This window comes from Melitaea cinxia, chromosome 1, assembly GCF_905220565.1.
Source record: "Melitaea cinxia chromosome 1, ilMelCinx1.1, whole genome shotgun sequence".
NCBI classification, from domain to species: domain Eukaryota; kingdom Metazoa; phylum Arthropoda; class Insecta; order Lepidoptera; family Nymphalidae; genus Melitaea; species Melitaea cinxia.
In genome coordinates this window covers 14536167-14557701 of record NC_059394.1, presented here as the reverse complement: position 1 = coordinate 14557701, position 21535 = coordinate 14536167, and the positions used below count along the sequence as shown (strand labels likewise).

General features: G+C 33.1%; 1 protein-coding gene across 1 annotated transcript; it reads left to right on the top strand.

Annotated features, from left to right (window-relative positions):
• Positions 1 to 281: 281 nt before the first annotated feature.
• LOC123657506 lies at positions 282 to 21123 on the top strand. Its single transcript, XM_045593049.1, has 9 exons — positions 282 to 918; positions 6902 to 7052; positions 15994 to 16134; positions 16328 to 17062; positions 17497 to 17733; positions 18248 to 18479; positions 18782 to 19020; positions 19530 to 19990; positions 20893 to 21123. The coding sequence occupies exons 1-9, from the start codon at positions 370 to 372 to the stop codon at positions 21121 to 21123; spliced, it is 2976 nt and encodes a 991-aa protein (XP_045449005.1). The 5' UTR covers positions 282 to 369.
• Positions 21124 to 21535: the final 412 nt, after the last annotated feature.

Here is a 21535-nt window from a genome sequence, read left to right as displayed (position 1 = left end):
CTTTAAATAGAGAAGAAATACTTGTTAAGTTCTTAGTCATGTTGCAATAACAGAAACTCCAATTGTAAACTAATACAGTATACGTTTACAGTTTGCATGTATACTGTTTTAACATTGCATAAATTACTACATAAGAATTTGCTACATCATTCAAAAACAAAACACGAAAAAATAAACAAACAAGCCACATTTGCAAAGCACTTCATTCATCACCAGTCTTGTGACCTAATGCCAATAGGTGTTTACAGGCATTGGTGCATTAAAATATTGCAAGTTAACTACATGATATAGCTCGTATATCATGGGTTAAAGCAATCAGTTGTTCAAGTGTTCTTGAATCGTGGGAAAGAAAAGTAATATTTACGCAACATGGTTAATGGCAACTATGTGTTGTATGGGGACAGACCCGCATCAGATTCGGAGATTGTGAGCGATCACGTTCAAACACGCACAGCTCAAAGAAAACCTAAAAGAAAAACCAATAGATCTACTTTCGGCAACGACAAGCATTTACGTGATGCGGCCGAGCTAGACAATGAAACAGATGCTGTTAAATATGAGAAAAAAATAAAGGAACCAAGACTTCTACGTTACGTACCAACTACAGACGTTGAGGAAAACTACATCACGGAGAAATTTGAAACGTATGATTTGAAAATCGAAGAACTGCCAAAAAGACACACTTTCACAAAAAAACCTAAAAATCCTGCCGATGGATCAGTGAACTATGCTTATTCGCGTTCCAGTAGTAACTGCAGCTCACCTAATTTACCAACGATATCGGAGCACGGCGAGCAGTATGGAACTTATAGAGTCAGGTCTCTACATTCTCCGACTGGTGGGATCGATAATGTTTATGAGAACAAACTCGATAGATATTTCTCTAAGCCGAGGGAAGTCAAGACATTTACAGCCAAGGTAGGATACAACGTAAGTTGTTTTGTAAAGTTTTTACATTTTTCCTTATAGAATATAAAGCTTCAATACTACGTTATAAATTGAATCAAATCTAAAACTGTAATGGACAAAATCACGAATTTTAAGTCTAAATATATACATGTCGTCAAGTTATATTGTTTAAAGGCATCTAAAATCAAAACAATTCTAAGAATTTTAAAAACACTCGAACTAAACCTTTGACAGAAAATGTAATGGATAAAAATGCGGTTCATACATTTTATGAATTTTGTGTTTATCATTTCGATTTTTGTGTATACTTAGTAACATAACAGATTCAAGTGAATTGTTGTAATTTTTATATTTTTAGGAGAATCCCATTGTAAAATACGTCGAATAACACTAAAATACGAACGTGTGTAAAACAATACACACACATTTGTGTGTAATGCATTAAACATTGCGTATTAATTGTATTTTAATATATCGCTACAATAATATTGAAGTAGGCCAATAAATTTTGTTATATCCGGGGCATATTGTATTAAAATAAATCGATTATGCAAATCCAATTGCACTCACACGTTATAAACTGTAACATAAGGGTCAGGTGAGCCTAAATCCTTTGGATATTATTGACATGTATGATATTAACTTATATAATTTAAGTATTAAAGGATACAATTTACCGCGTAATTTATCTCCACACGTGTCTAATATAGATTGCTAATATCAAAACTTGCATAAGATTGATAAGTGTTTCTCATGTATAATTTTAGTTTATATTATATTAATAAAACGAGGTTTATTGGTAATTAAGTTTGTATGTTAATCACAAAAAGTGGAGCAGTACCTAGTGGAACTGTATTTCATGCAAGAGGTTACTTAGTTTATAATTATTTACATTTTTTTTAAATAGTAAGCGCTTTCGAAGATTACTTGAATAAAGAGATTTTTTATTTTATTTTAAGTGATTGAACTTTTTAAGAGCATATTAATAAAAATAAAATAAAATCGTATACCACAAGAATTTTGTAGCATTTTTTGATTTAAGATAGTAGTAAAATTTGATTATAAAAACTTACTAGTAACTTGGGTAGTACCTGCATGGTTAAAATTCAAAGCTTACTTGGTTTTTTTTTGACATAAGATGGGTCAACAGGTCCAGGTTTGTGATAGTTGAATCAAAAAATCTGTCTACACTCTCACTACTAAATAGGCACATGGCGTTTTCTGTGAATAAGTTCGCACAAGTAATTTATATTGTAAAAGAAATACGTAATTAAATTAATAATTATGATTCAAAATATACACTAGCACTGCGTTTAAAGGAATATTGCAATATTTTTATATGGGTCAGTCCCGAAACGGACATGGGAAACGGGCATTTTTATATGTACGTATAAATTGCAATTTCACTTAATTTTAATAGATAATAGAATTGATAATTATAAAGATATAGGCGTTCGATCATATTAATAGTTATAATGTACAATAAGTATTTTTCTTGTCTACATTTTTTCTCAACAGATAAGAGCTATTTCATATGTAATTCCTGGAAGTTTAAAAAAAGCTTTTTTTGGAGTACTCCATAATGGGTTTAGGATTATGTCAATAACTATTAACTAACTGTGCATAGTCATTCAAACCAAACTAATATGCAAATTCGAGCTCGATCGGTTAGGGATAGCCATATTAAAATGCTGTTGCAAAATTTGAGTCATACACAATAACAAAATAAAAAGTTGTTTAAATTTTATTAAGTAAATAGTAAATAAAATAATATTTACTTTTAATTTTAATCAATAGATCTAAGATACGGTCCTGTATATTAGGGCGTATAGATAAAAAAAAATAAGTAAAATTTTTAGAATATTAAACGCAATACATTCCATTCGGCATTCTATCTCATAAAAGCCTCATAAATTTTGAAATCACATTTATTGAAAGTTACACAATGTTGTGTTATATATTTAAAGCATCGAAAAGTATCAAAACTAGTGTTACGATGCTACCCGGGTGACTTCAGCTTTCTCTAAGGTCAGGGGCCATCCCATCAGTGTGTCATCTCAACCTTAAATCGTCGTTATATTCTTTCAATACGAATAAATTATTCTGGGTTCCACTAGTCTCGTTAAAAACTAAAACTTGTTATATAACTTTTTTGTTACATAACATTGACGAACATTTAAATTGATATTTATTATTTTAATTGTAAGTAATAATAGAAACAACTAAATTATCATACCTAAATCAATATTATTTATCTACACAAATAAATAAAATTGAAGTGTCTATTTGTAATATTAAAATAACCGCTTTTACTAAATGTATATGGACTTATACACGGTACATATAACAAAAAACATTTTTTATAATTTTTGTCTGTCTGTCTGTTTGTTCCGGCTAATCTCTGAAACGGCTGAACCGATTTTACGTGACTTTCATTGGGAGATAGCTGACGTAATAAGGAGTAATTCAGACTACTTTTATTTTAGAAATTAATTTATTTTATAACTCTGCGAACTGAACAAAAGCTTTTTTCCTAAATTCCACGCGGCCGAAGTCGCGGGCACAGCTACAACATGCAATAAAATGATAAACTTTATTTTTATAATAGTAATGTTTAAAATTGTCTCTACAATATATTTTAAATCTGTACAAGGTCTAAAACGTATAGGTGTGTACCGTACCTATACAGTCCACTGCTGGACATAGGCCTCCACAAGTTTACGCTAAAAATAACGTGAACTCATGAGTTTTGCCCATAGTCACCACGCTGGGCAGGCGGGTTGGTGACCGCAGTATTGGCTTTGTCGCACCGAAGACGCTGCTGCCCGGTTTCGGCCTGTGTATTTCAAAGCCAGCAGTTGGATGGTTATCCCGCCATCGGTCGGCTTCTTAAGTTCCAAGATGGTTGTGGAACCTTGCTATCCCTTAGTCGCCTCTTACGACACCCATGGGAAGAGAGGGGGTGGCTAAATTCTTTAGTGCCGTAGCCACACAGCAGACCGTATATATATATATATATATATATACGGTCTGCTGTGTAAACATACATTATATATATATATATATATATATATATATATATATATATATATATATATATATATATTATGTATGTTTGGGGATAACTCCGGCCCGGCGGGCCGAACCGATTTGGATAATTCTTTTTTGTTGGAAAGGAGATATCCTTAGTTTGGTGCCATGATAAGGAAACCAGGATCTGATGATGGGATCCCAGAGAAATCGATGGAAACTCTCGAAAATCCGCATAACTTTTAACTGGGTGTACCGATTTTGATGATTTTTAATTTAATCGAAAGCCGATGTTTATCATGTGGTCACATTTAAATTTCATCGAGATCTGATTACAACTTTTGGAGTAATCTTTGATAATGCGTATTTACTTGACTATTTTTTCGTCTACCTATTTTGTATTACTTTTCTTCGTTTGCCTGCAAACACAATTATCAATAAATACTTTTTTATTAAAAAATATTTTGGCATCATAAAAATAAAAGATTTATAAATAATTTAATAAAATGTCTACAGCATATTTCAAATTACTTCAAGGGCAGACGCATAGACGTAAAACTAGTAGTTGTATATAGTTCCGATTTTATTTTTTATGAAATTCCTTTACGAAATACAAGAATTGTGCACAAAAAGTTTCATTTACTTTATAGTGTCTTAGGTCAATAAATGATATCATAGCATACAATGAATGCTATTTCACGTGAGGACTTATTATGTTATGTAGGAAATTGTTAAAACGGTGTCTTGGATGGATTAGTTTCAATATCTTTTTTTTTAAATTAAAGGTATAAAAGATATCTTGATCAACAAAAATAATAATTAGAACGTTTGTTTTGCAAATAATGACAATAGATGAAAAAATCTCTAAATTGACCCTAAAATCATTAATTGACTCTAATTGAAATTATAAAATCTCTATAACTGGAAACTAACTTATAAATTATATTTATTTTATGCAGGATATTCAACAATGTCTTCAAATGATCCCCTACTAGATTCCCTACACAGTTCTTGTTGCACGCGGTGCACGTCTTTCAGTTCTTTTACCACGCGTTCTTTTAATTTTTTAGTCATCACAGAGACGTAAAACGTTTGTCGATGTTTGGAGATTGTTTTGACCATATCGTTAAGTCAGTACGACGACGTTGCTGAGGCCGCTAACCAACTTCAGACCTTTCGTCAATCTCGTCACCAGGAGTGTCCCTCTCCTCGGACTCAGATTCAGATTTATGGTTCTGCTTTTCCAAATGTTCAATGTCTTCGGTAAGGCTGGGCTCAGCTTAAAACCTCGTTTTTATGATTGACTTCAGACGGCCATAACTAAATATATGTAATTTGTCTATTATTCACTTATATTCCTAAATTACAAAGTAATTATGTGTTATAATAAGCTTATGCTAATAAGTAATAACAACAACACGTCAAAGTTTACTTTAAAGTTAATTTTATCACAAGAAGAGTTAACGAGAAACAAAAATAATTATGTGTCAAAAATAGTAAGGTATTTATTTGGTCGCGTGGTTTACATTACTGACGTGGTTTACATATCTGATCTAAGCATGTTTGTGGAGATGTTGTGACAGAACCAAGTGGAGCTTGGGCTCATGTTTTACAGAGTACGTTTTTTGAAAATTCATTTGGAAATACCTGGAAGCACACAAAGCTAACGCTAACCAATTTTTAGAAATTATCGGATTTGTATGGATGGATTTAATATGTAATCCACGCGATCGATGCAAGGTACGAATCATTAAAAAACAATTAAGAAATGTCGACTTATAATTCTGAGCGGTATTCCCCCGTTGTAACGTATTATTTTATAATAGAAATCAATTAATAACTGAAAAAAAGAACCAAAAATAATTGCTTTTACAGTGCAAGAGTACCAGTACCAGTAAAATAAGAAAAACTAGTTTTTTCTATTTCGCGATTAGTATGATGTATTAAAAAGTCTTATTTCGTAAAAAAAACAGCTAACATTAACCTCGTACAGAAATGACCTCGCTACAATATTATTATGTGTGTAGAATATCGATTATGTAACAAAACTTTGATGAAACTGTAAATGAGGTGTTTCATATAAACGTATCAAATCATAAAATTTATATGAATCGAACATTTCACGCCTCTAATGTAAATAGTAGTTTTGATGATCCGTCTTATAATTCCGCGCCATAAAATTTTGTAACCTGCGTCAATAATCTCTTTAAACTTTTTATTAATATAATCTTTGATTTATATTTACCGTCACACTTAAAGAAAAAATTTAATTACGTAAAATGTTTCACTTCTTAGCGCTAATACAAAATTCCTTTTAAGTACTATAAATAAAATAATAGATAAATTAAATTTTATCTATATAATCTAAGTAGCTTCAATATAATGAAGATATAAGATAAACAATAATAATTAACGTTAAGTGTTTGTATTGAATTTATATTAGTAATAATCATATACCAAATATGTTAATTATATTATATACTACTTTTGGAATATAATTATCATAGTATAGTAAAATATCATTAAAATAAAATGATACTTAAATTACTATAAAACGTGTGTCATTTTAAAATAACCTTGAATTGAGGTCACAATAATATTGATGTACCTACCTATTTAAGAATCTTAAAGTTATATCTGTTTTAATGTTTGATATATATGTATTTAATATTTTTTAATCGGACAGACCATTATAATAAAACTATAATGAATATGCATTCAGCATGCATTACTTGCATATTTCTCCGTTTATAGACCTGAACCTTAATTTTGAAATACATACTACATGTACATAAACACAAATTTTGGTGTTTGGGGCTAACAATATTTTTAATTAATTATTTTTTTGATATTAAAAAAAATATATATATTATAATTTTAATGCCACTTTATATATTTAGAATTATATCCCTAGTTTAAATACAGTGTTAGTTTTTTTAATTTAAAACAAATATTGTTGCAGGGTTCACATCCAGACAGCTTATACCGCGTTGCTAATGATGGCAGTGTCGGCGCTGACAAGCTGGTTCGCGCACTACGTTTGCTGCGATGGCCGATTGCCTTGTTTACCGTATGCGTCGCACTCGCAGTCTTCGTTTATTTCCTAATGCCGGGTAATTTATTAACATATTTTATCATGAAATAAAATACACATTCTAAAAGTATAAACGTACAACTCGTAGGCGCATTGGAAAACATTTGTGTAGGTCCATCACATGTTTACCGTGGTCTGGGCGTTGCTCGTGCATAATGTATATTTCCGAACCCCTGAAACTGGAGTAAATTTTACTGGGAGGCATTAACTGGGGTACTTCGGAAATATTTTAATGTTATTAATTTATAAAATTAAATGTGCCTTTTGTTTTCGAGTCATTTGAATATATTTGAAACATAGAAAATTTTAACTAAATACTAGTTAAGTCGTACATCTTTAAATTGTTTTTTTAGTAGCCTTTAAATCCTTCTATATTATCTTATTTTAATAAAAAAAAGCTTTTAATGTAAAAACTTGTAATGTTATTGTCAATATAGGGCACAGCAGGGAATATCTTGCTCAAATTTTGAATACCCTTAAAGAAGATCACACTTAAATCATACTTTAGAGTAGCGTTTTTGTTCCTATGATGAGTAAGGTAGCCGAACTGATATATCGGGAGTATCGGAGGATAGAGTCGACTACGTGTTTGCGATGCTCCTAGTTTTGCTGGTTTCTCTCAACTAAGGTATCCGCTTACTGTCAGGCGGACCGTAGGCTTTTTAATAATAATAATGTATTAATAAAAATTTATATATTCTCAGGACCGAACTTAACATAATCTTAAATCATAACATGACGTATGAAAACAAGAAAAATATTATTAAATAACATTTAATACGAAAACTTACGATATTATACATATTTTAGCCACCCTTGTTGTAATAAAAAAATATGTTAAATACACACTTACACTTCAGCCTATCGCAGTCCACTGCTGGACATGGGCCTCCATAAGTTCGCGCCAAAAATGACGTGTATGGCCGTGTGTTGTCTATAGTCACCACGCTGGGCAGACGGGTTATTGACCGCAGGGCACCTTAGTCGCACCGAAGACGCTGCTATAGTTCAAAACTGTACTGTTATTCTGTATTTCAAAGCCAGCAGTTGGATGGTTATCCCGCCATCGGTCGGCTTTATAAGGTCCAAGGTGGTAGTGGAAGTGGTCCCTTAGTCGCCTTTTACGACACCCACGAGAAGAGAGTGGTTGGCTATTCTTTACTGCCGTAACCACACAGCAGATGTTAAATATATAACAAATTAAAGAAGACGATTGAATAGATTGGTAATGAGTCTTACTTCTTTTATTTGTGTAATTATGTAACGATTACAAATACATTTTTGTGTATTACTTTTTTGTTTTTGCAATTTGCCACAAATTTTATCACTCACTATAATAATCTATAATAATGATCTACTTCCATGTTCGTTTATTGCACTTACATTAACAATTAAAGTTATCGAAAATCCACTTCCTATGTTTACCTGCTATTCGATTCTATTGTGAATTACTTTCACCACTTTTAAAAACAATTGTATATCATCGATACCTTTCGTTCCTGTTATGTAATATTTAATGCTAAAAATTTATCTCAAAGTCGCAGAAACATTTGATGTAACTTAGTTAATAATAATTATGTTTGCCCGCAAACAAAAAAAATTGACTTCAATTACATCGACAAGTAATACAAGGTAAGTAGACGAAATTTTTTTTGAGGGATTTCCTCGTTTTCTCTGGGATTCCATCATCATATCCTGGTTTCCTTATCATGGTACCACACTTGGGATATCTCCTTTCCAACAAAAAAGAATTATCAAAATCGGTTCAGAAACGACGAAGTTAACCCTATAATATATATATATATATATATATATATATATATATATACTTTTTTTGAAGTCGGTTAAAAAATTCCATCAGAATGGTTGTGTTACAGTTGCTCGGGTGGATTAATGCCTACAGTCGGCTTAACGCTGAATGTCACGGATTCAATTATCAAAAACACCTAATTGTGTTTGCTCACAAACGAAAAAAAAACCGACTTCAATTTCATCGACGAGTAATACAACGTAGATCGACGAAAAAATAGTCAAAATCGGTACACCTAGTAAAAAATTATTGCGGATTTTCGAGAGTTTCCCTCGATTTCTCTGGCATCCCATCATCAGATCCTGGTTTCCTTATCATGGTTCCAAATTAAGGATATCCCCTTTCCAACATAAAAAGAATTGTCAAAATCGGTACATCCAGGAGAAAGTTATGCGGTATAATACAACGTAGGTCGACGAAAAAAGCGTCAAGTAAAAACGCATTATTAGATATAACTCGAAAATTAGTTGTTAGATCTCAAATAAAATTAAATGGGACCAATTGACACACACCACCTTTCGATTAAAAAAGAATTGTCGAAATCGGTCCACCCGGTCAAAAGTTCTGAGGTAACATACATAAAAAAAAAATACAGTCGAATTGAGAACCTCCTCCTTTTTTGGACGTCGGTTAAAAAAGGTCCTTTGCATAGTAATTGTGGATAAACGGATTAAAGTCTAAAGTAATTTGCAGTTTTTGTATTAAGTATTTACATAAAGTATAATGTAACTACTACAAATTCTATAAATATTATATAGTTATTATTTAACACCACAATTGGTATGTAATTTATTAATAGATGGAGAACTAGATAATATTTATTCTCAAACTAAAATTGATTTTAAACGTGTGTAATTTTCCAAGACAATTAGTGTCACATATAACTTGGAGCGTTCTTTGCTCAAAAGCGTTTTATGTAAATTATTTTAAAATAATTTATAGTAAATACAGATAACATGTAATTAACTGCCATATTGTAAAAAATAAAAATCGTCTCTTGCTTCATTTTCGAGGAAATTTAAAGCTGTGTTTTTTAGTATTTTAACTAACCAATTTTAGTATTTATTTTTTTTAAATAATAAATAAACATTTATTTAGTCACTTACGTACTATATTTAAAGTGATTATAAAATTTATAGATGTTTCTGAATCTTTACACGTTCATAAAACAATTTGTGACATAAATCACAAAATATTCATGATCACGATCAAAATTCAGCGTGTGGTATCCCACTGGTGGGCGCAGGGCTCCTTCTCCATGTGGGAAACGGATTCGTGGGTAATAAAAATAATATAAATATAAATTTTTCTATATGTGATAGCTTGTTATTAGCTTTTTTTTTATTCATATTCTGTATGAGGTATAGTTATAATAAGCTGTAAGCTATCCAAATAAAATAAAATAAAATAAATAAAAATAAGAAATAATTCTAAACATAAATCTTACGTATGTAATATCGCTTCAGCCTGTAATATCCCACTGCTGGGCCTGTCCTTTCCTCATATAGGAGAATAATTCACCTCACTGCTCTAATGCGGGTTGGCGTTTGTATTCCCTACTATGATTAACGATGGCTATCAGGTGTACATGATAACAACCGGGACAGACGGCTTAACGTGCTCCCCCAAACACCCAGGCTACGGCAAACATCTGCATTACCAATACAAATGTTTGTCACGTGCGGGAATCGAACCCGCAACCGCCAGCGCAACAGCCACAAACCAGTGCTGTGACCATTGCGTCAATGCGTCGTATGTAATTACCAATATCGATACTTCGTGAATCGTGACTCCATTCAATAACTTTACTTTCTTTTATAATTTTTAGTCACTTTTTATAAACAATTATTTTGTCGTTTGATTGAATTCTTGTGTTGTTTGATTATTTCGTGTTGTGTCGGCTGTTTTATATAAAACACAAATTTTCAAATTTTAGACTAATCTTAGATTATGTTGATATGATTGTTAATTAAAGGAAAACTAATGACTCCAATTACATACTAATATTCCATAATAATATCATTATAGTTGTTTGCATCTTAATCTTGTTGGTCCATTCAAAGTTAAACTTAAAATACAATTTGCCAAGTCACACTTCTAAGCTACTCTCAAAGTATGGTTACATAGGTGCGTTTCGAAATTACAGAGTTATCTGTGACTATATGCAAGTTGAAAATTAAATAACATACTTCATCTATGTATCAAGAACATTAATTCATTAACAAGTTATTTAACAACCACTTATATGTTTAGATTATTTAGTGAAAAAAACATTTTCTAATTTTATCTGAAACTACCCTCAGGTAATAGAAGTGTTATTTTGCATAATAAGATAAAATACACGATGCATATCCTGTAACATCCCACAGCTGGGCATAGGCCTCTTTCTCCATGTAGGAGAAGGATAACAATGGATATTTTTTTTTCACTTAAACAAATGTATCTCTAGAATCTAGACAGATACAGAAAGCATATAACCGCCTCATCTCTTCCCGTGGCTGTCGCAATTAAGGGATAACAAAGTTCCACTAGCACCTTGGAACTTAAAAAGCCGACTGATTGCGGTATACCATCCAACTGGTGGCTATGAAATACACAGGCCGAAGACTGCCAGCAATGTCTTCGGTGCGACAAAGGCAGCCCTGCGGTCACCAACCCGCCTCCCCAGCGTGGTGACTATGGGCAACACACATGAGTTCACGCCATTTTTGGCGCGAGCTAATAGAGGCATATGTCCAGCAGTGAGCTGCGACATGCTGAAGTGATGAAGACCGATACGGATCAATTTATAATAATCTATGTCGATTTCTAGAAGTAAAAATTCTTAACCCTAAGTATGTAGATTATTCGAAAACCAATACGATGAATCAAATGAGCCAGTGCGGCAGTTTCCTTTTAAAAATCAACATATTTATAGCGAATAATACTAAAATAATACCTGAAAAAGTACAAAAATGCCCTTTGAATACAATAAGGCAACTAAAATATGCACATCGTAAACTTTGCGACAGTTTCAGGCACATAAATATATATATATTATAGTAGAAAGTTAAGAGATAATCGAAAATTACCAACACAATTATTTTCCCTATATCTGTATATATTATCTTACGTTGTTTTTGTGACCATTTAAAACCAATTAGCCGAAATACTGCCAGCGACATCGTTTACCAGCTAATATAACTGGTAAAAATACGATAATTACAGGAGGGCAGCTCGGAAGGGTCGTAAATAACTTTCTAACCAATTACAGTCCTTTTCGTATGTACTCATTTATTTTGTTACCTATGAGCCTTTTACCGAGCCTTTGATCTCTTCATAAATATTCGGACACTTTCTCATTTCACACGCGAAGGGCTAACAGCCAATTATAAAAATACAATCAATTTATCGCTTAAGGTTCAGACGAGATTGCGTACCCGAAATCCCCATATCTCTTTAAGGTACTTTGAATTGACTTTTTACAATATATTGTATGGATTGTCGAAAATGAAAGTTGACCTCACAACAGCTATTGTGCATCTTTGCAGTGCGTACATAATGCATGAATTTTACACAATAAGCCCTCTGACCCCACTTTCTTTTATGCATTTTTTACGTGTAGTATAAAATTGATATAAAAAAAAATTGTTGCACTTGAATAAACATGTAACATATGACACTAATATTTTATTTATTATATAGTTTAAATTTTGTTAAATATTTAAGTTAAATCCAAATGATTGATTAAGAGTATGATTCACTTGTTATATGGGTAGATAATAATCCGGCCGCAAACACAGCCATGGGACACAGTAACCATTAAACATCAAGTGCCGTCTGCTCGTTTGCTCCGCGTTTTATTTGTTAAAAAATATACTAGTTAAATACACGATACTTAATTAGAACTGACTATTTTCTATTTTATTATTATAATATGGTTGCTGCATAAATTTAACAAACGAAATAGTCTTATTTTACTAAAATATTCTATTAATATACTCGGACCCCCAACACAAGAGTAAATTCTATTACTACTATTAGTATTTATGGTTTATTATTTTCAAGCTTTGATCACATACTTTTTTTTTAATTATATAGATTTTAAAGGAGACAGTGGTTCTAAATTATGCTTACGATATACATATGTCACTAGAATAAGTATTATATTAACATGTTTCCGAGAAATTGCTTTTAATTTGAACGTGTTCATTACATAAGATAAGTAAGATTATAACTATTAGCTACAAGCTACATAGCAATAGCCACAAGTTACATAATTAGCAGTAATTAACTAACAGTTTCCTCTGACGTCATATATTTTGACAGTCCTATATTAATTAAACGAGTTCATAATTATGTACAAGTAGTTGATGCCTTGATCGTCACGGGCTCGATTTCCTCTTGAAATAAAAGAGTAGCAAATATGGGTATCTAATTGAAAAAATAAAACTTAAAAAATTTATTCTAGGTTTTATGGATGTGTCTTTTTACTTTTATATATATTATCCGCTTGTTATTGGTAAAACTTAACAGCAGTCATTACACTTAGGGAGTGAAACTATTCTAATCTGACTGGTTATTGTTTTATACTGATTATAGGAGTCATAAGTACTATGAGAACTGTTTACCAAAATTAAAAGAAATATTTTAGGAATTATAAATTAAGTTCATAAAGTATTTTATTTTAAGTATTTTATATTAAACTATAAGATTAGTGTATGTGTTTTTATTAACATGTGTCATGTCAACAATAAAGTAGCATGCAATTACTGACATCAAATTTAAGATTACATAGAACAGAGATTAAAAATAATATCGTTTTATGTTATGAGGTCATTTTTAATATGAACTATGCCGCTAGCTGAAATAAATTTCGACTATTACTGTGTCATTCTAAAAATTAGAACAATTTGTATGCAATTAAAATAACAAGCCAGCAACTTAATACATAACGCTCGGATAATTGGTCCGCATGTTGAGCGTTCAACTATAAATCTACATAAGCTATATATCTAATAAATGTCTTTTATGAGGGCTATATTGATTAACTGTTTGAAGGAATATTACGTATAGGAAGGTACTTAGTTGCTTCGCTAATTTCTCATACTTGAGTGCTTATAGATTCAAAGCTATATGCTAACATAGTTGCTTGATTTCGTGCTTGATTCGTCAGCTGATGTTATTAAAATCCATAATACGTTCTAAGATGAAAGAAGTTGTGTAACTGATAAGGATTAATGCTGAGCAGGTCGAGCTCGTCTTGCGTAGTTGTGGGGGCGTGCTAGTGACTTCTTTAACCCCGCTTTCACTGTCTCACGTCCTCTCGTGCAGTTACATCAATTCGAATATAATTACTTTAATTGTAATAAAAAATTACTCGTGTTAATATATTACTTGATATCGAGCTTTTTGTCTTCATTTACAAAGATTTTTTTTTCTATATATTTTTTTAATTTTAATTATTGTAGGTATCTGATGATCGATCTGAGACGCCGCGTTGATGTAACGGTCACAGCCATGGATTGTATCTGTTGCGCTGGCGGTTGCGGGTTCGATCCCCGCAAATGACAAACATTTGTATTGGCCATACAAGTGTTTGCCGTGGTCTGGGTGTTTGTGCAGTCCTTGTGGGTCTCCCCACCGTGCCTCGGAGAGCACGTTAAGCCGTCGGTCCCGGTTGTTATCATGTACAACTGATAGCGATCGTTACTCATAGTAGGGAATATATCCGCCAACCCGCATTGGAGCAGCGTGGTGGATAAGCTCCTTCTCCTACATGGGGAAAGAGGCCTATGCCCAGTAGTGGGATATTAAAGGCCGAAGCGTAGATATCTGATTATAATATAAAATGGTAGTGAACCAATAGACAGATACGTAAATTGACACCAAATGATCGTCCATTTGTATCAGGGCTCAGTTTTAAGTAAGTGCCAGATCTGTATTAATTTCATTTCGTTCTCGGCGATGTTTAATGTATGTCAGAAAACATTATAAGCAATCCTGCATATTTAGGCAGAAATTCTGTGACCTATATGTCCACTAACACGCAATGAAAGAGTTTGGCCGATTAAGCTTCAAACCTCCTCCTGAAAAGGATTAAATTAATGATATTAAGAGTATAAGGAGGTCACTTTAGTCTAGTTTAAGTTTTTAGTTCGCCACTACACCTGTTAAAATATGCAAAGCAATCTTTTTATGACAAAAAGATTCGGATTTTAATGGAAGGCGCATTGTTTATTATCACGTCCATGGATGCGACACAGTATCGAACATAATTCTGTGTTTATTGCGCATATGTGTAAATTTCATTCAAACTCACAAAATTCTTAATTTATCACGCTCTAATTTTACTTTAAAAGGAAATAAACATCCGAAACATATGAATTAAGTAGTCGGTGTCTTACTCAAGCTTGCTCAGATGTCTGTTAAATGTATTTAGCAATGATTGTTTTAATATTTATGATAATGGATATAATGAATATATTTCATATTAAAATTACTACATAAGGTAGATTGATATTTGATACAAATTTTATTATTAAATGACGAAAGATGTGAGTATATAAAATAGTAAATACAGTCTCATTGATGAATAAAATGTGATTCTTTACCGAAAGTAATTGTTCCCTCCTGAATCACTCTCTTAGCCATAAGATCGCTTTTTTACATTTTTCTGTATAAAAAATACGTAAAAGCTTTACATGTTTATGTTTCGGTGTATAATATTCATTACAGCCTATACAGTCCACTGCTGGACATAGGCCTCCACAAGTTTACGCCAAAAATAACGTGAACTCATGTGTTTTGCCCATAGTCACCACGCTGGGCAGGCGGGTTGGTGACCGCAGTACTGGCTTTGTCGCACCGAAGACGCTGCTGCCCGTCTTCGGCCTGTGTATTTCAAAGCCAGCAGTTGGATGGTTATCCCGCCATCGGTCGGCTTCTTAAGTTCCAAGGTGGTTGTGGAACCTTGTTATCCCTTAGTCGCCTCTTACGACACCCACGGGAAGAGAGGGGGTGGCTAAATTCTTTAGTGCCGTAGCCACACAGCACACGGTGTATAATAAAGAATAAATAAATTATAAAAATACATAAAGTTGTGTAATAGTTATGTTACTGTACTCTGATAAACAATATTATGCGATAATTCTAATATTATTTATTACAGTTAATATGGACGCTGCAATGGACACTGTGAATACAACGTACTGGGAGAAGACTCTTTCAGAAGCACAATCAATTAATAAGGCAAGCGAACTAACCGTCAAACCAACTTTAAATAAAGGGACGGAAAAGTCACTATCAAAAGGTATTTGTATTCTTTTCAATTATTGATGTTAATAATGTTTGGTCTTGTTTTGAATGTATACACAATATCGTATTAGCTTGAACTCCATCACTATGTTGTTTTGGGTGTTAAATGCTGTTTGTTAAAAAACAGAATTTTCTTTCTTATGTTGCTTGTCACTTTAAACAACAAATATCATCTTTAAAAAAAACAGGTTCAAAACCACCGGAAATCGACTTTTACGATTCTGATCACAACTACGATTTAACTTCTGTGGTTGACATAGTAACTGAAACATTGCCGAAAAGAAAATTACCCCTACCACCAGTATTTCCAACACACCTTTCTCCTGAAGTACAATATGGGAATGAAGAAGCAGATTCAGAAAATTTACGCTCTCCAAAATTACTCAAGATCTCTACAATTGTACCCAGCGATTCAACATTAAAACCACACATAACGCAAAAACCAGAGAAACCTCTAGCTATTTACTTCAGAGACGGTAACGGAATAACAACAAGTACCGAAACTGTACCGATTACCGAGAGCATCACACACGCAGAATCATCCAACGATATATCTAATTACTTAAAACAACAGGCAAACAAAAACAACATGGAATATTCTAAACCTGAAATTCAAATTCAAAAATCTTCATCTTCTCCGCTTGTACCGCACGTCGGTACGAAAAAAATGAATCAGCCATTCGAAACCACACCTGACGTTCCTCCTGAAATACAAGAATACTACAGACGACCCGTCGTCAACACCGATGTGAAATTCACCTCAGGTCATTCGAAACTTTTTGGTATTTCTATAGAAGACGCGGAAAATATGAAGTCGACCACTCAAAATTCTCTTTATAACACAAGAGTTTCTCCAACTCTACCAACATGGCGGGATAGAGATTCCACCACAAAAAAGTATCCCATAAACGGTAACTTCGATGGTAAGTTAAAATCTTATTACATTAATACCATGGTGCTTTTGGGTGGTGGTATATGTATGTGATAAGGTAAGTTTGAACTTGTTTTCTTTTTACATTTTTTTTTTTGTAAGTATGCCAACAGTAGTTACGTTGTCACAAAACAAATTAATGTTGCACTATTACCTAATAAATGTTAAGAAAATAACATTAAAATAAGGAAAAAAAAAACGTTTTATTATACAAATCTATTCATAAGTTAATTAGCAACTTTAAATGTATAACCACTTATGTGGTTTATACATTTTTTTATTTAAATAAAATATTAAAAGAATCCGCAGATATAAATATGTAATTATGGTAAATATATAAAATGTTGAAACTAATACCCAATGATTTGGCATAATACCTACAGATATATCGAATTATTTAATCAAATATTTTTTTTTTAATTACAGTGCCTCAATGTCGTTCAACTCGCATCCCTCTATGCCGTGGAGTTCTACCATATGACTTAGCTGGTCCTCCAGCTACTATCGGTAATGTGGACGTCACGACTTTGTTACCGCAAATAGAGTACCTTGTCAGTACAAACTGCAGTCAACGAGTTAAACACTTCGTTTGTTCACTTCTCGAGCCAGAGTGTAGTCCACAGCCTTACTCGCCGCAACTACCGTGTTATAACTTTTGTAAAGGTAAATTTACTAATACAAAAAGTATTTTAGTGCTTTTGAAACGAAGATTAAAATTATACTATATAACTAACTATGCTTATAAAAATATGACCTTTTAAATTAGGCAATCCAAACTTGTATACCAATTATTATACTGTCTGTCGTTACGGCAGTAAGAAATATAGCCATCCTCTCTCTATGGGTGTAAGAGGTTACTAAGGGATAACACCACTTCCACTACCACCTTGGAACTTAAAAAGCCGACCGATGGCGGGATAACCAATGCTTGCTTTGAAATACACCGGCCGAAGACAGGCAGCAGCGTCTTCGGTGCGACAAAGTCAGCCCTGCGGTCACCAACCCCAGCGTGGTGACTATGGGCAACACATATGAGTTCACGCTATTTCTGCCCTGAAATTGTGGAGGTCTATGTCCAGCAGTGGACAGCGATTGCTGAAGTGAATTATTTATAAGCGCCTATAAATTTTTTGTGGTACCCTAAAGGCAGAACAATTTATCTTATTGACATTTGTAGCTATCGCCGATAACTGTGACGGAATGATGCCAGCTGAGCTACAGGCTATGTTCAATTGTAACCAGTATTCTAGTAATAATTGTGCAACTGCCCGCATGCCTTGTTTTATCCGTGAGCTTGCTTGTGGAGACGGTTCCTGCGTGCCGAGAGACTGGGTGTGTGATGGGACCAGGGATTGTCCAGGTGGAGAAGACGAATTACCTTGTTCTACTTGCGAAGAAAATGAATATCGGTAAATATAAATTAATTACCAGTATTTACTTCAATTGAAACACATGGGTTCACGTTATTTTTGGCGTAAACTTGTGGAGGCCTATGTCCAGCAGTGGACTGTATAGGCTGTAATGATGATGATGATGATGATGATTTACTTCAATTTATAAACTAATGTAACAGGAAAATAAAAGTACATTAGAAAAAAAAATGAATCGTTACTTTCATACATACATCGTCATTTCATAGAATTGAGTCAGCAGATGAAGTTGTTTCTACGTAGTGAACTAGAACTGAAGAAGTTACATTCCTTATTTTCAGGTGCAGCTCTGGTATGTGTATCACTAAGCGATGGCTATGCGATGGATACGCGGACTGTCCTAGTGGTGAGGACGAGAAAGATGACCTGTGTCGTGGGAGATCTCGAGCTGGTGATGCGTTCGAAGTAGATGTGAGAGAACCCGGAGAGGAATTAGCTGGTTCAGCCCCAGCACCTTCAGTACGCAAGCCAAATAGGCTACCTGTTCCACAAGATAAGAACTATAGTGGACATCGTAATGGTAAGTGTAAGATATAGTTTTGTTAATTGAATTAATGATATAAATGAGAAAGTCCATGGTGTTTATAGAGATATGGATGAAAAGTATGTTAAAAAGGCTAAACATGTAAACAAATAAAGTACGAATGATAACTTATAACTCCTTAGTTAAATCTAACATTGAATATTTAATAGAATGTGTTATCAGCAATTCAATACACTCCAACATCAAAATTGGTACTAAACATAATTTAAGAACATACAAATGCAAAGTATGGTAAGAAAGCAATATACAAATACCAATAAATAAATAATAATTTACCAAATCATCTTCGAGATTCGGATAGCATGAATATTTTTAAATCAAAATTAAAAGAACACGTATATACAATGTAATTGTAAACATTTCGATTCGCTCCAGAGGTAAAAATTGTTACATCCTATATAGTATATTGATTGTATCTCATTATAAGTGAACGTTATGTTTTTGTGAGAAATAAATTCTTTAAACCTAAATATGACTTTTTTTAGGAGAAAATGATAGTAGCCAGGAACTACTCATGACTAGTGATAGTAATAACGCATTTAGACGTAACTTCACGCGTCGGCCTTCACCCTCACGTTTAACTCCATATAAACGTCCTACGCCATTACCGATCAAACAAGAATCAGAAGAAAAAGAAGAGACAAGCGCTACTCCGATAAGATCAACAATGGCGCCACATGAAAAGAGACCAAAACCATTTTCAAAAACTGTAAATACAAAGGAAGAATTAGAAGAGTCGACCAAAAACATTAATTTAGGTGATTTGGGATTATTCGGTGATATTGAGAAGGAGAAAAACAATGATGCAGAGAAAAAAGACACTAAGAAACAACGTCAAAGGCCAAATAGATTCAAACCAACTAATGCGCCTGGGTCTGGACCGACGAGGTTAGACAAAACTATGAATAAACTAGAAAAAGTGATCGACGGAGCAGCCATGCTGAGGGTAATTTATTATTTGTTTAATAGTAGATAGGAATATAAAACTTTATTGTTGGTAATCAGTGAATGTACAGTAGGTATTGAAAAAACGACTGATAACTTTTTTACTAAGTTATATTTACAGCATCGACGGGCTTTTAGATGCCCATGCCATTTTTACTACATAAAATATTTGTTACTATACGGCGTGCGTATTTTTTTTACAATAGTTTAACTTCAGACCAGCAGTTCTAAAACCGTCTAGAATTGCTAGGATGGTCTGACACTGACAGCTTTTTGTTGCTATAACAATATAAAATATGTAATAAATTTATTAAACATATAATAAAGATACTAACCTATCTATGCCCGCGACTTCGTCCGCGTGGAATTTAACAAAACAATTATTGTTCAGTTCGCAGACTTATAAAATGAAACTAAAATAAAAAATTACTCCTTATTACATCACCTAGCCAGTGAAAGTCCCGTCAAAATCTGTCCAGCCGTTTCAGAGATTAGCCGGAACAAACAGGCAGACAGACAAAAATTACAAAAAATGTTATTTTGGTATATATACCGTGTATATATACATATGAATTTAGTTAAAAGCGGTTATTTTAATATTACAAACAGACATTCAAGTTTTATTTATTTGTATAGATACTATATATTAGATTTTATATATTTGTAATAGCTAACGACATCTAGTTCCTATTAAAAATAGTAATATAGTTTCTAATTAGAATGACATTCTACTTACTATAGGTATTTATTCCTTATTAGATTTTTTTTTTTTAATAAATATCTACACATACAATGGCACTAAAGAAGTGGCTGCCATGTACATAATTAATATACGGACTACTATTTGTAATGCTACTACAGAAATGAATAGATAGTACAACACCCCAACAATTTGTGTTACAGAAAGCAGCACGTGACAACGAACAACAACAACATGCTATGGAGTCAGTAGAGAGCAAGGCGGAAAACAAGACGGAGCAATTTGACGCGTACGCTTACAACAGTGCACATGCGTCTCCGTGCCCTAGCGGTGAGTTACGTTGTGTGGACGGACGGTGTATCACACTAGCGCAACTTTGCGATGGGGCCGTCGATTGCTCCGATCACGCCGATGAAGACAATTGCTACACGTAGGTTACAGGTTCACTATACCTATCTTTTATTATTGGAGATAGAGTCTCAGTCAGAGAGTCAGAGATCTGTCTTCAGGTATTATAATGGATGTGTGGATAGAGTAGTAGCATAGGAATACGTGATTTAAGTTCTGGACAAAAGTCCAAAAGCCATGTCAGTACTGTGCGTTTATAGTTTACGCAAAGTCTAGCAAAACTTATTGAACACAATAGAGCTGTTTAACGGTGTTAGTAGAGTGTATTTTACAATTTTATCAGCGGAATTGTATGTCTTTTAATTTACGCGCATTCGATAACGCGCAGTGGGTATACGGCCTTAATGTCAAATTCAAGCCTTGGAAACCAGTGATTTATTTAAATAATAAATTTATTTTAATTATAAGAATTTTGAAATCAACGATGAAACTTTCTTT